Source organism: Pseudoliparis swirei, chromosome 20, assembly GCF_029220125.1.
Source record: "Pseudoliparis swirei isolate HS2019 ecotype Mariana Trench chromosome 20, NWPU_hadal_v1, whole genome shotgun sequence".
Lineage (NCBI taxonomy): Eukaryota > Metazoa > Chordata > Actinopteri > Perciformes > Liparidae > Pseudoliparis > Pseudoliparis swirei.
The window spans coordinates 1,694,437-1,707,207 of NC_079407.1; the positions used below are offsets into that span (position 1 = coordinate 1,694,437).

The following is a 12,771-nucleotide window of genomic DNA, read 5'->3' on the forward strand; positions in this document are numbered from 1 at the left end:
AAACGACGGTCCAGACTGGACTTACAACTTTTTATTTGGCCTAATTGTCATTTTGGTCCAGCGTTCAAATTGATGTGACCAGGAACACAGAATTTAAGTGTAATATAACAAGTAAGATATTTGTTAACCGCACACAATATGAACAAGAAAACACATTTCAATGAGCAGCTGGATGAACTACCAATATAAATGTTGTATTTACATTCCAACATGACACTGACAACATGATCAGTGCAACTCATGTAAGTTCAGCTCTCATCATAATGCCATCAAGCCATGTGACTCCAGTCAGTGTGACGGCTGTGACTGAACTCTGTCTGTGAGTTTGTAGTTAGTTCATAAGCACAGACAGACAGTCTGAGGCCGTCTGTCAGTAATCCAGCTCCTGGTCTTTGATTTGGTGATTTTCTCAACTTCACTGACAAGTTTTTCGGGGCAAAATTGGTATTCATGAAAGTTTTCTCATCTGGGATTGGTTCTGAACTCAGACCGTTGGTGATTACGTTCACGTCAGCTCTACAGACATCCTCAGATTTAAATAATGTTCATAATAATAAATATGAGAATCACCATTTGTGACTCCTGCATCTGTCCCTTTTCAAATAATAGAATAAATGCAATTGCAATCACTTTCAAGTAAACCAGATTGCTCTATCAGACAAGAAAAAAAAGCTCAATGTTGAGCTTTTTTTTTGAAGGACAACAGCAGAAAAGCCGAACTCACGGAGGTAAGACCTGGCAAGTCGCCAAGAATCTCGGCTGTCGCGCATGCGCAGGCGTAATCTGTTAATGCCGTAACGTAAACATGTACACGAAGGTACAGGCATTTCAACATTTCTTTATTGATGACTTAGTTTTATGTCGGTGTACTTTGAGCTTGTGTAATATGTGAAGTTATCAATTTAGGTCTTTCTGCATTTCCCCTGCGCCTCACCTGTAGTGGTACGTTCCCCTCTTTCAGGAGCACAGCTGACAACACGGCTGTGTAAGCGAACCCGTTTTCAGGCGTTCATGAATCAGGCGGAGATGTTTTCTGACCTCAATCTTCCAGTCAGAAAGAAAACATTTCAGAAGACACCTCAGAAAATGTTCGAAAACAAGGAACAATGTGTTTCTGAATTTATTTTCATTTTATTTTGGTGATCGACAGGGAACGTCTAAGAGATCGACCGGTCGATCGCGATCGACGGGTTGGCGACCACTGCTCTAGATCATATGTTATATGTATTTATTTTCTGACAACCCCTTCCAAAGCCACCAGGGGGAAAGGGGGCGTGTCGTTTGACCGTGACGTCACGATACAGGAAGTAAACAAACCAGCCGAGGCTGCTCGTGAGGCCGACCCGCGTCGCGAGCCGCGACAGTTTCGACATCGTTCTCCTTTATTTAAATTAAAAAGGTCGGACATGTCTCACCCGGGAGAGGACGGCACGGCGCGTGCTGCAATGCGCGCGCAGCGGAGCCGCGAGCGAGAGCCAACGCGCCAAAACACAGCTGCACGCGGAAATGTGCCCGTTTAAGCTCGTTGTGACTCTCGGCACACGGCGCCACCGAGAAGACCCGCAGAGGCATCGAGCCGCCGGGGCGGCGGAGCGGAGGAACACCCTGAAGAACCGTGGTGGTCTTTACTGGGACCTGTAGCCCCCCACGGCCCCCACTACCCCCCCACGCGACGGCCGCGACCCGAGGAGAGCGTCGTCATAAAGTAAGATGATGATTATGTTATAAATCATTGCCTCCGGTGGATTCCCCTCGGTGCCGAACGTTCTTTTGTTTCACGGGACGCGGTATGAACGGGTTTTAAACCGTGTCGGTCCCGGTGTGAAGAGGATAATCGATACATTGACCGGTTTGTAATCGTGATTTGGTGGCGCGGTTGCAGATAACGGGGCTACATCCGGGGTACTCGGCAGTTAGTGCAGCCAACATGGAGTCCGATGGTATTGATGTTTATCATGATTAATACTCCTGGAGGGCAAAGTTAAGTGGTATCTAGTTGAGATATATATATATTTATATATATATATATATATACACACATATATATACAAATATACACACACATATATTTATATAAATGTGTGTATATTTGTATAAGTATATATACATATATATACACACACGTATATATGTGTGTGTGTGTATATTTGTAAATATATGTGTGTATATTTATATATATATATATGTGTGTGTATATTTGTATATATATATAATGTGTGTGTGTATAACTAGTGAGAAGAGGAAAAGGGTCAATAACTCAATGATGTGTATAAATATATATATTTTCTTCCCGAGGTCTGGCACTCATGCCCCCCCCGTCTCTTCTCCAGCGTGTCGGGCCAGACGTGAACCTCCGCGGCGCCATGGCGGAGGCGCTGGGCCACAGGAGCTTGTTGGGCCTGGGCGTGGTGCTGGTCTGGCTGGTGCTGTTCCACCTGCTGGTCAACATCTGGCTGCTGTGCGTGTTCACCAGCCTGCTGGTGGTGCTCGGCGGCTGGCTCGGCTCGCAGGCCGTCCTGGAGTCCGACAGCGTGGTCCACCTGGAGAGGTTCATCGCCCTGGAGCAGGTGAGGGGAACGCTTCACCGCCACTTCCTGCTTGTGAAACGGACACTTAAGACCGTGTCGTGGTTATCAGGTTCTGCCCTCTGCGGAGGATGAGCGTCACCTGGACCGGGAGATCCACAACACCGTGAGGAAAGTCATCAGGGACTTTGTGTCCTCGTGGTTCTCCACCGTGTCCTCCGAGAGCGGCTTTGAGACGGAGGTCCAGGAGGCCATGATGTCGATGGCCCTGGAGCTGAAGAGACGCTCGAGACGGCTCGACAGGAAGGTACTAAGCTGCATTCTCTCTCCCGACCACCAGGGGGCGACTCTGGTCGTATAGAAGTCTATGCTTCACGTGTTAAAGCTGCATTTTCTCTAATGACCACCAGGGGGCTCCTCTGGTTGTATAGAAGTCTCTGCTTCGCGTGTTAAAGCTGCATTCTCCCTCCTGACCACCAGGGGGCTCCTCTGGTTGTATAGAAGTCTATGCTTCACGTGTTAAAGCTGCATTTTCTCTAATGACCACCAGGGGGCGACTCCTCTGGTTGTATAGAAGTCTATGCTTCGCGTGTTAAAGCTGCATTCTCTCTCCTGACCACCAGGGGGCTCCTCTGGTTGTATAGAAGTCTATGCTTCGCGTGTTAAAGCTGCATTCTCCCTCCTGACCACCAGGGGGCTCCTCTGGTTGTATAGAAGTCTCTGCTTCGCGTCTTAACGCCGTGTGATTGGCTGCAGGAGCTGACCCAGAGGGTCCTGGATCTGTTCGGCTGCCACCTTCAGGACTACATCCGGGCGAAGCGGCTGTCTTCAGAGCAGCCGGCGGCCAAGTGGGGTGACGACGGCGAGTGTCTGTGGCGTGCGTATTCTGCGGTGACCACGCCCCATCTCGCCACGACCGGCGAGGGCGCGCGCGTCGACTACACCAGGGCGGCGGCGGACCTGCTGCTGCACGTCTTGGTGCCGCCGCCGCACCTGGAGAGCCGCACCGGGCGCTTCGTCGTCGGCGAGCTCGTCACCTGCAACGTGCTGCTGCCGCTCCTCGCCGAGCTGTCCGACCCCGACTGGCTGAACGTTCTCGTCGTGGGAATATTCGGCAAGTCCCTCAAACCGCAGGAGCCGGTCGCCGCGTCGCCTTCGCCGCCGCCGCCCGCGGAGCCGGAGCTCGCTCCGCCGCAGGAGACGCCTCCGCCGAGGGAACCGCTCGGCGGCGCCGAGACGCCGGAGCTCTCCGCCTGCGACGCCGTCGACTCGGAGGAGACGGACTGCTGCAACGCCGAGGAAGACGAGCCGGCGCTGTCCTTCCTCAGGCACTACGTGAGGGCCGGCAAGCCCAACCCGTTCTACCGGGAGAACGACTCTGACCTGGACTCCCCGCTGGGCGACTGCAGGCCGGGCTCCGAGGACTCCCTCGCCGCGCTCGGACGAGAAGACGACGACGGCGCGGAGGACGGCTTCCTCGGCCGCTGCCCCAAAGTCCTGGTGACCTCGGAGCATCCGGTTAACGGCGGCCTCCCGGACCCGGAGGGGGGGGGCTCCCCCCCGGCGAGCAGGGAGCTCCTGCTGGGCGTGGACCCCAACGAGCTGAGCGTGGTCGGCTCGCCGCGGGGCTCCTCCCCCCTGCAGACCTTCAGCTTCGAGCCGCTCGTCAGCCCCGACGGGCCGGTCGTCATCCAGAACCTCCGCATCTCCGGCACCGTCACAGCCAAGGAGCACCGCGGCACCGGCTCGCACCCCTACACGCTCTACACCATCAAGGTAAGGAGACGGCGCCCGGACCGCTGCCCGCACAAAGAAACACGTGACGACTCCTCTCCGCTTTAGTACGAGACGGTGGGCTGCGAGACCCCCGGCGGCAGCCAGCCGGGCCCCGAGGAGGCCGAGGCGCCGGGGGGCGAGGACCCGCCGGCCGCCCAGCAGGTGGCCTACCACATGGTCAACCGGCGCTACAGCGAGTTCCTCAACCTGCAGACGCGGCTGGAGGAGAAAGCGGACCTCCGGAGGCTCATCAAAGGTCAGAAGGGGCGGAGTCTGTTGTGGACTCGGGTCAGAAGATCCGGTTTGATTGGCGTTTCTTAATTGATTAATTGTGGCGTTCCAGGTGTGAAGGGTCCGAAGAAGGTGTTCCCAGAGATGCCGTTCGGGAACATGGACAGCGACAAGATAGAAGCCAGGAAAGGACTTCTGGAGATCTTTCTGAAGGTCTCTTGCGGGGGTCAAACTCATGTTCACCGGGGGCCACATGAGCATCATGGCCGCCCTCTTAAAGGGCCGGTGTACCTGAAACACTCTGTAAACTACCCCCAAACATATTGTTAAAAAACTCTCTTTGCATTTGATTATTGTTCATTTGAGTGTAGAGATATTGTACGCAAGAACATTTCTCTAATATTATAACATAAAGCCATTTACGGTAATTTGAAACCTTCAAAATAAAAGCATGGGATATTTCTCTTAAATTTGTTGAAGAAAAAGGTGATCACGTGTCTTTCAAGCCGTCAGGGGCCACATCAAATGACGTGGGCCGGATTCGGCCCGCGGGCCTCGTGTTTGACACGTTATCGATATCGTTTTATAATTCAACGCTAGTCCAGACCTTCGGCTGCTGACCTTCTGTCTCCCCCGTCCTCCAGCTCCTGTGTGCCGTCCCGGAAGTGGCCAACAGCGTGGAGATGCAGGAGTTCCTGGCGCTCAACACCGACGCCAGGATCGCGTTCGTCAAGAAGCCGTTCATCGTGTCCCGAATAGACAAGGTCCGCACGCCTCCGGACCCGACCTCGTCTTCATCGGGAGTTCCTGGCGCTCACCGGTCGCTCGTGTGCGTCTTTGTGTTCAGATCGTGGTGAACGCCATCGTGGACACGCTGAAGACGGCGTTCCCTCGCTCGGAGCCTCAGAGCCCGACGGAGGACGGCGAGCTGGAGATCGACGGAGGGAAATGCGCTTGTGAGAAGAAGAGCAGGTACGGCTCCAGAGGGACGGGTAGTGGGAGGGGCTTCATCTCGATGGGACCGCCCCCTCCGGTGGTCTCACCTGGTGAAGCTCCTTCCTGGCAGCCGTGTCCTTGTTGCCGGTTGGTTATTGCGTAATGACGGTTGACCTCGTGACCCCAGGTCGCGTCTGAAGTTCTCCGGTAAAAGCGTCCCCTTCATGAACGGCTCCGACATCAGAGCCCCGGTCTCGTTCAGCTGGGAGCAAACCGGCACGGTACGTCGATGGCCGCCGCCGCCGTGGTTTCGCCCCTCGGCCTGACTGATGGTCTCACTTCCTGCTCCGTCTCTGAAGGCGTTCAACGGGATGTCGCTGGGAGATCTGAAGGCCTTCATCGCGGAGCAGGAGCAGCGGAGCGTCGAGCCGGAGCCGGTCGACGGTCCGGGGCCGGAGGGGCTCGGAGGCTCCGTGGCCCCCGGCTGGAGGAGGAAGGACACGCGGGAACCCGGTGAGAGCCGCTAGACCCGGTTCCACCACCAGGGGTCACTGCTGCCCCCTGCGTGGGATATAATGAGGGGGCAGGTTGTGGTGCGTTCAGGCTCTGCTCAGGGAAAATGAGTACTGGGTGAAAGTAAACGATAAGTTCTTATGATGCGTTCACATGTAATCTAGTAAATCGTAGTGTTGGTGATGAACTAGAATAAATCCAGATGTGTTCAAATGAATATGAAATATTAGAGATGAATTAAGAGCTGTTAACTCTCAGCGATTTATTACACTTCATTCACACTAAGTGGCTGAATTTGATTTCCTTATTGTTTGAATTGTGTTTTTATGAAGGACAAAAAACACAAAATTACTCTAACACAGTAGAAGTATAATATTTAGTATTTTTGCTGTTTTACGAATTAACAAGTTCTGGGTCCTTGAGGACCGGCTGCTGTCATTAAACTACAAAGAGTTTTATGATCATCTTTTAAAAGATGTCCTACGACACGATGGACACATCAGAATGAACGCGCCTCTTTATTTACCTTTTTATTCCACACGTTCCTCTATTCAATCACACCGAGCTGCACCTGCGGCGTCCGACCACACGAGGGCGCCGTTGACCCGCGATCTTGTGGCCTGAACTCTCGACTTCTCGTCCCTCGTCTGTCTGCAGCGTCGGAGACGGCGCTGGCCGAGGTGGCGCTGAACATCCTGTGTCTGCTGATGGAGGAGCAGTGGAGCTGGCTGTGCACGGAGAACCTCCAGAGGACCATCCGCCTGCTGTTTGGGACCTTCATCAACAGGTGACCCGCAGAGAACCAAAGGGAACCCAAGAGAACCAAAGGGAACCCAAGGGAACCTTGGTAGAACATTGAGAAACCAGACACTTCCTGCCGATATTCAACGATGAAAAGTGTGTAGCGTAGTGTGTGTGTAGCGTAGCGTGTGTGTGTGTGCCTGAAGGCAACATGTCTGAGGGGTTATTGATAGATTTAGAGCTCTGTGGTGAATCAATTAACTTCAGAACACAGAGCCAACGTCACGTTGTTGAGATATTTCACACATACATATAAATATATATATTTAGATCATATATTTATATATATTTATATCTGTATGCTGGGACTCCTCTGGGATGAATCTAGTTCCATGTATGGAGAACACAGACGAGTGGAACCAGGTTCTCGTTGAGCTAAAATAAGACGCAGACATTGTTTGTTTTTTCCCGGCAGACACAACGTCACCGTGTGTGTGTGTGTGTGTGTGTGTGGCGGTCGAAAGAAGAGGACAAACGTGTCGCTTCGCCCCTGGTGGTCAGGAGAGAGAATGCAGCTTTAACACATGAAGCATAGACTTCTATACAACCAGAGGAGCCCCCTGGTGGTCAGGAGAGAGAATGCAGCTCTAACACATGAAGCATAGCTAACATTAGCGGCAGATTCGCCGATCACCCAACTCATTGACCGTTTCTACAGAACGGCGTTGCTATGCAACCGCCCGGCTCACTTCCTGTCGGCTCCGTCATCATGCGGCCGTCAGGTGAGCAGCCAGTGAGGCGTGGGGAGCCGGGGGCAGCAGGTCGTCTCTCAGGTCTAAACCTCGTCTTCACTCGAGCGCCGGCTGGTTTCATTCCCTCCGTGTTCGTTGAGGTCGATGTGAAGAAGCTGGCGCCCGTTGAATCAAACACCTCATTATTTGAGCACGTTGTTTTTCTGCAGTTGTGCAGAACTGGAGGAGTGGAAACCTCTCCAGCGCTGGCGTCGGGCGCCGTTATGAAACTAGAGGATCAAAACATGCAAACTCGTGGAAACCAGGAATCTGAGGCTGGCACCGCGCGCCACTCCAGAGCCAATGAAACGAGTCGATTAAGGGCCGAGCATCGGCCCGGAGGGGTCCTCGCTCCTATTTTACAGGCCGCACGGCTTCCCAACGCGGTTGCGTACCGAGCGTCTGCACGGCGTCCCGCCGGCGGGGGTCTGCGGTCCTGGTTCTCCTCCCTGAGGGGGCGTGGCTCCTGCAGCTGATGCTCCGGACCTGAAGCGATGCCTCCAGACTTGAGCTGCGTGGACCTGAAGTCTCTGAGCTCCTCCCCCTCCGGCCCTCAGAGGGTAAGTCCTGGCGTGAAGGAGGTCAGAGGCTCGTCACAAGACCTTAAACCAGCAGCTATGTGGCGGGGGGGGGGGGCCGGGCTCCACAGATCCCCGTGGGAATGCGATGGCGGTCACCTTCTGCAGGGCCGGTGAGGTCAGCCGTGATGCCGGGGGCACGGCGCCCGTGGCGTGGGATCTCGTCCGTGCCACACGGCGTCTCCAATCTGAGATTAGATGGAAGGGAAAAGCTCAGGCGCCACGATGGCGTCCTGCGCTCTGAAGCCGGCGTGCCGTCGGGCGACCAATCCGCTGCCGGGGCTCGGACGGTCATGGGAAACCTGGAAAGTCCTGGAAATAAAACTTAAATCACAAAAGTTTGGGAAAATGTTGTTCACGTGTTAATTTAGGCCGAGTCTGAAGTGATGAAGATGTTTGAGGAAGACGCTCTCATACTGGCGGCGCAACTATTCTTTTTTCCGCGTTGCAAGTGAACGCACCGTAACTGGAAAGTTCGCTGGCCACAGCTCGGGAAGCGGTCGGGATATTCGTTCATGTTTATGTATACAAATGTTGATTCTTTCAATTTAGCTTCTGGATCAACCTGAGGCTCGCTGACCTGATCTGGGACGTCTGATTACAATCTACGGTTCTGTGGAGAATGAACCCTGGAACCCTTTTTTAGAGGCTTCTCCCTAGAACCCAAGATAAATGTTTTAGACTTCTATACAACCAGAGGAGTCGCCCCCTGGTGGTCAGGAGAGGGAATGCAGCTTTAACACATGAAGCATAGACTTCTATACAACCAGAGGAGTCGCCCCCTGTTGGTCAGGAGAGAGAATGCAGCTTTAACACATGAAGCAGATACTTCTATACAACCAGAGGAGTCGCCCCCTGGTGGTCAGGAAAGAACGCAGCTTTAACACATGAAGCATAGACTTCTATACAACCAGAGGAGTCGCCCCCTGGTGGTCAGGAGAGATAGTGCAGCTTTAACACATGAAGCAGACTTCTATACAACCAGAGGAGTCGCCCTCTGGTGGTCAGGAGAGAGAGTGCAGCTTTAACACATGAAGAAGAGACTTCTATACAACCAGAGGAGTTGCTCCGATTCTTTTGATCAAAATATTGTCTCTTATTTGTTTCATTTCATGTATACCGTATGCTTTGGAATTCACTTTGTTTAAATCCTAAATGTTCTCACTGTTTTATGTGTGAACCCAGATTTCAGTTTGGACGTTTGGTTTAACGTCCATCGGGCGCCGTGTGTCAGAACCCGTCTCTCATCTCGACGTGACGGAGTCTCTGGACGTGAAACAGACGCTCATCGACCGTTCTGCCGCGTTTCAGGTGGCTGGACGTGGGCGTGGCCAACCTGACGAGCGCCGCGTACTGGGCGTCGTACCTGCGGGTCCTCCAGGACGCCGTGTGGCCGGGGGGGGCGCTGCCGACGGCGCCGCGCCTCCAACGCAGCCGGCAGCAGAAGGACGACAGCAGGCGGCGAGCGCTGAGCTGCCTGATGAGGCTGCTGCCGGGTGAGTGGGCCGCCGCCATGTTGACCTGTCAATCACCTGGTAGCCCCGCCCCTAAAGACTCCCATCATGCACTAAAGGATGACATGCTGTATAGAAGAAGACTAGAAACTAGAGACTGAGACTCATGTTTACAATGTTAACTGAGGGAATACATCAAGAGAGAAGTAGTCACTATATAGACTTCTATACAACCAGAGGAGCACATGAAGCATAGACTTCTATACAACCAGAGGAGCCCCCTGGTGGTCAGGAGAGATAATGCAGCTTTAACACATGAAGCATAGACTTCTATACAACCAGAGGAGTCGCCCCCTGGTGGTCAGGAGAGAGAATGCAGCTTTAACACATGAAGCAGAGACTTCTATACAACCAGAGGAGCCCCCTGGTGGTCAGGAGAGAGAATGCAGCTTTAACACATGAAGCAGAGACTTCTATACAACCAGAGGAGCCCCCTGGTGGTCAGTAGAAAGAATGCAGCTTTAACACATGAAGCAGAGACTTCTATACAACCAGAGGAGTCGCCCCCTGGTGGTCAGGAGAGAGAATGCAGCTTTAACACATGAAGCAGAGACTTCTATACAACCAGAGGAGCCCCCTGGTGGTCAGGAGAGAGAATGCAGCTTTAACACATGAAGCAGAGACTTCTATACAACCAGAGGAGCCCCCTGGTGGTCAGGAGAGAGAATGCAGCTTTAACACATGAAGCAGAGACTTCTATACAACCAGAGGAGCCCCCTGGTGGTCAGGAGAGAGAATGCAGCTTTATAATGATAAAGGGAAAGTAAAACCCGCTGGCTACACGTTGTTTTATACTTCTGTGTTTCCAGATCTGATCTCAGACCTGTTGGGCTCAGATAAGTACGAGCTCTGCTGGCAGACTGCACTGGACTCTCTTCAAGACGCCCACATCAACAGGTGAACACACGCACACACACACACACACACACACACACACACACACACACACACACACACTGTGGACCATGAGCCGCGGCCCAAAGGGATCAGCTGCCGACTGCCGGTCCTTCTTCCCTCAGACATCTGGTCTTCTGCTTGTTTGACCTCCTGCTGGAGTTCCTGGTTCCTGAGATCCCCGAGCAGGCCTTCCAGAGCGGCGTGTTGAGAACCCTCGCCAGGAACCCCGAGAAGCAGCTGGCGTGAGGCCGTCTTGGTGTCCAGAGGCCTCGCCTGGTTCCTGATGTCCTTGAGCCTGCGTCCGGCTGCAGGGACACAACATGGCGTCACCGCGGCCTCGTGCGCGTGACGCATCACGCCAGATGTCCCGCCCCTTCGTGGCGATCGCAGCATTTGGATCTATTTGCCGGTTCCTCTGGGGGAAAAGTCCCGCGACTCACTTTGGAACTTCTTTTCTCTGAGAAAGTAGTCCCACGATAAACTAATAATAATATTAATTTAATTTTAAACATTGTTTAGGTTTTTCTTTTGGCACTCGGTGGTAGAAACACGACCATCAGCACTTCTCTGGCCGCCTGATGAAGAGGTCGAACACGGCGGGTCCTTCGCTTCTTCAATGTCTTAAAATACAGCGCTTAGCTTAGCTTAGCTTTAGTTTAGTTTAAGAGGCAAATCCAGAGTTTACTCGACATTTTTAAAGGCGCTAAATTAAACATTTCGCACATTAACGCGTCGGCAAGCGACTCATTTGTGTGACGCTTTAGATACACCGGCTAACGGGTTAGCACCGTTAGCCGGTGCTGAGATAGATGTAAACTTTAGCACCTTTTTTTCAAAAGTTTACAAAAAAAGTTGTGATTTAAATTTGGAGAAATTGTCATACGTCACATGTGTTTATCATTTTATTGTCAGGACCCTGTGGGGGTCCACAGATATGCCTGTTCTCATTTAAAATGCATCAAATAATGTTACATTCCAACAAGAGATGACGTCATGCTTCTGTCATTGTTTTGCACTTCCTGGTTTATCTTTTTAATTTTTTTGAATTTCTATTGTGTTAACTTGTGATTCAGTTTATTTATTAACATTTTTATTTGCTTGATTTACTAATTTATGACGTTTTCAAAGTGTTCTCGTTAATGAAGTACTTATTCCTGGATTTGGCCTTAATTAATTAACTAATTGATTAATTGCTTGTGGCGCATAAGTGAAGCGTAGCACTGTCTTTATATCGTGTTCTCCATGGTTGTTGTTGTTGTTGAAGCTGTTACTCTTATTCTGCTAACTGGATATTCACTCGATATCATTTAAATAATTTACTTTGACTAAAACCTTGTGTAAAATAATGTGGAGACGGTTTCATTCTGTTGTGCCTGATGAAACGACGGCGTCGGATCGTCTGGTTCTCTAATCTGTAAACAACCGTTTCTACATTAAGTTATTTTATAAGAACGAGTCGAACAAACAACATATTTTCTTCCACATTCCTCGTGTGAGGAGACGCAACGTAGACTCACGTGTCACGGAACTTCTGAAGCCGCGTGACTTCTGTAGTCACGTAACTTTGGAAGTCACGTAACTTCTGTTTAGTCGCATAACTTCTGGAGTTATTTTAAGCCAAAAGTAAGGTCATTTAGTTGCTTGAACAGAGTAGTTTCCTTTGAAGACATGTTTATTTTGAAGAGACTTTATTCCTTTAACGTGCAGAATTGCCGCTCTGTTGACTTCAATATGAAAACAAACGTTGCTGATGTCATAAGATGTTTGTGTTATGTTGAGAATCTTGTATTTATGTTCATGAGACGTGATGTATATAAATATAATTAAAAAGTGTTTTGCTAAAACTAAATGAAGGAAAGAATGTTTTCATTTCAATGATCGATTTAAATCTAGAACATTCTGTTCAAAGCAAATGGTGAAAGTTTCATCAATGTGCCGCTGTATGCTTGTGCTTTGATGTCACAACATTTATATATGTATGGATATATATATGTGTATATATGTATGGATATATATCAGAATCAGAAACAGTTTTATTGCCAGGAATGTTTACACAAACTAGGAATTTTTTTTTGGCGGAAGGTGCAACATTTAGACATGACAAACAACAATCAACGCGACAGCAACAGTGAACTTAAGTATCAGATAAGATAAAGATAAAGTGCTCGGATAACAAATAATGTTAAAGTGTTTAGGTGTGTGTTTCAAGTGATGTGTGTTTAAGTTAAAAGTGTATGTTACATGTGATGTGTGTTTAAGTTAAAGTGCA

General features: G+C 50.8%; 1 protein-coding gene across 2 annotated transcripts; it reads left to right on the forward strand.

Annotated features, from left to right (window-relative positions):
* The first annotated feature begins 1,327 nt into the window (after positions 1-1,327).
* On the forward strand, positions 1,328-12,351 carry snx19b (sorting nexin 19b). Of its 2 annotated transcripts, none has more exons than XM_056441447.1 (14): positions 1,328-1,705; positions 2,296-2,567; positions 2,638-2,832; positions 3,282-4,301; positions 4,368-4,557; positions 4,645-4,745; positions 5,177-5,296; positions 5,380-5,504; positions 5,656-5,749; positions 5,828-5,981; positions 6,639-6,768; positions 9,403-9,587; positions 10,415-10,502; positions 10,625-12,351. In XM_056441447.1, exons 2-14 carry the CDS (start codon positions 2,307-2,309, stop codon positions 10,746-10,748), a joined length of 2,787 nt encoding a protein of 928 aa, XP_056297422.1. In that variant the 5' UTR covers positions 1,328-1,705; positions 2,296-2,306; the 3' UTR covers positions 10,749-12,351. The 2 variants fall into 2 exon arrangements, with proteins under 2 accessions (XP_056297422.1, XP_056297423.1); XM_056441448.1 differs by having other exon boundaries at positions 2,331-2,567.
* Positions 12,352-12,771: the final 420 nt, after the last annotated feature.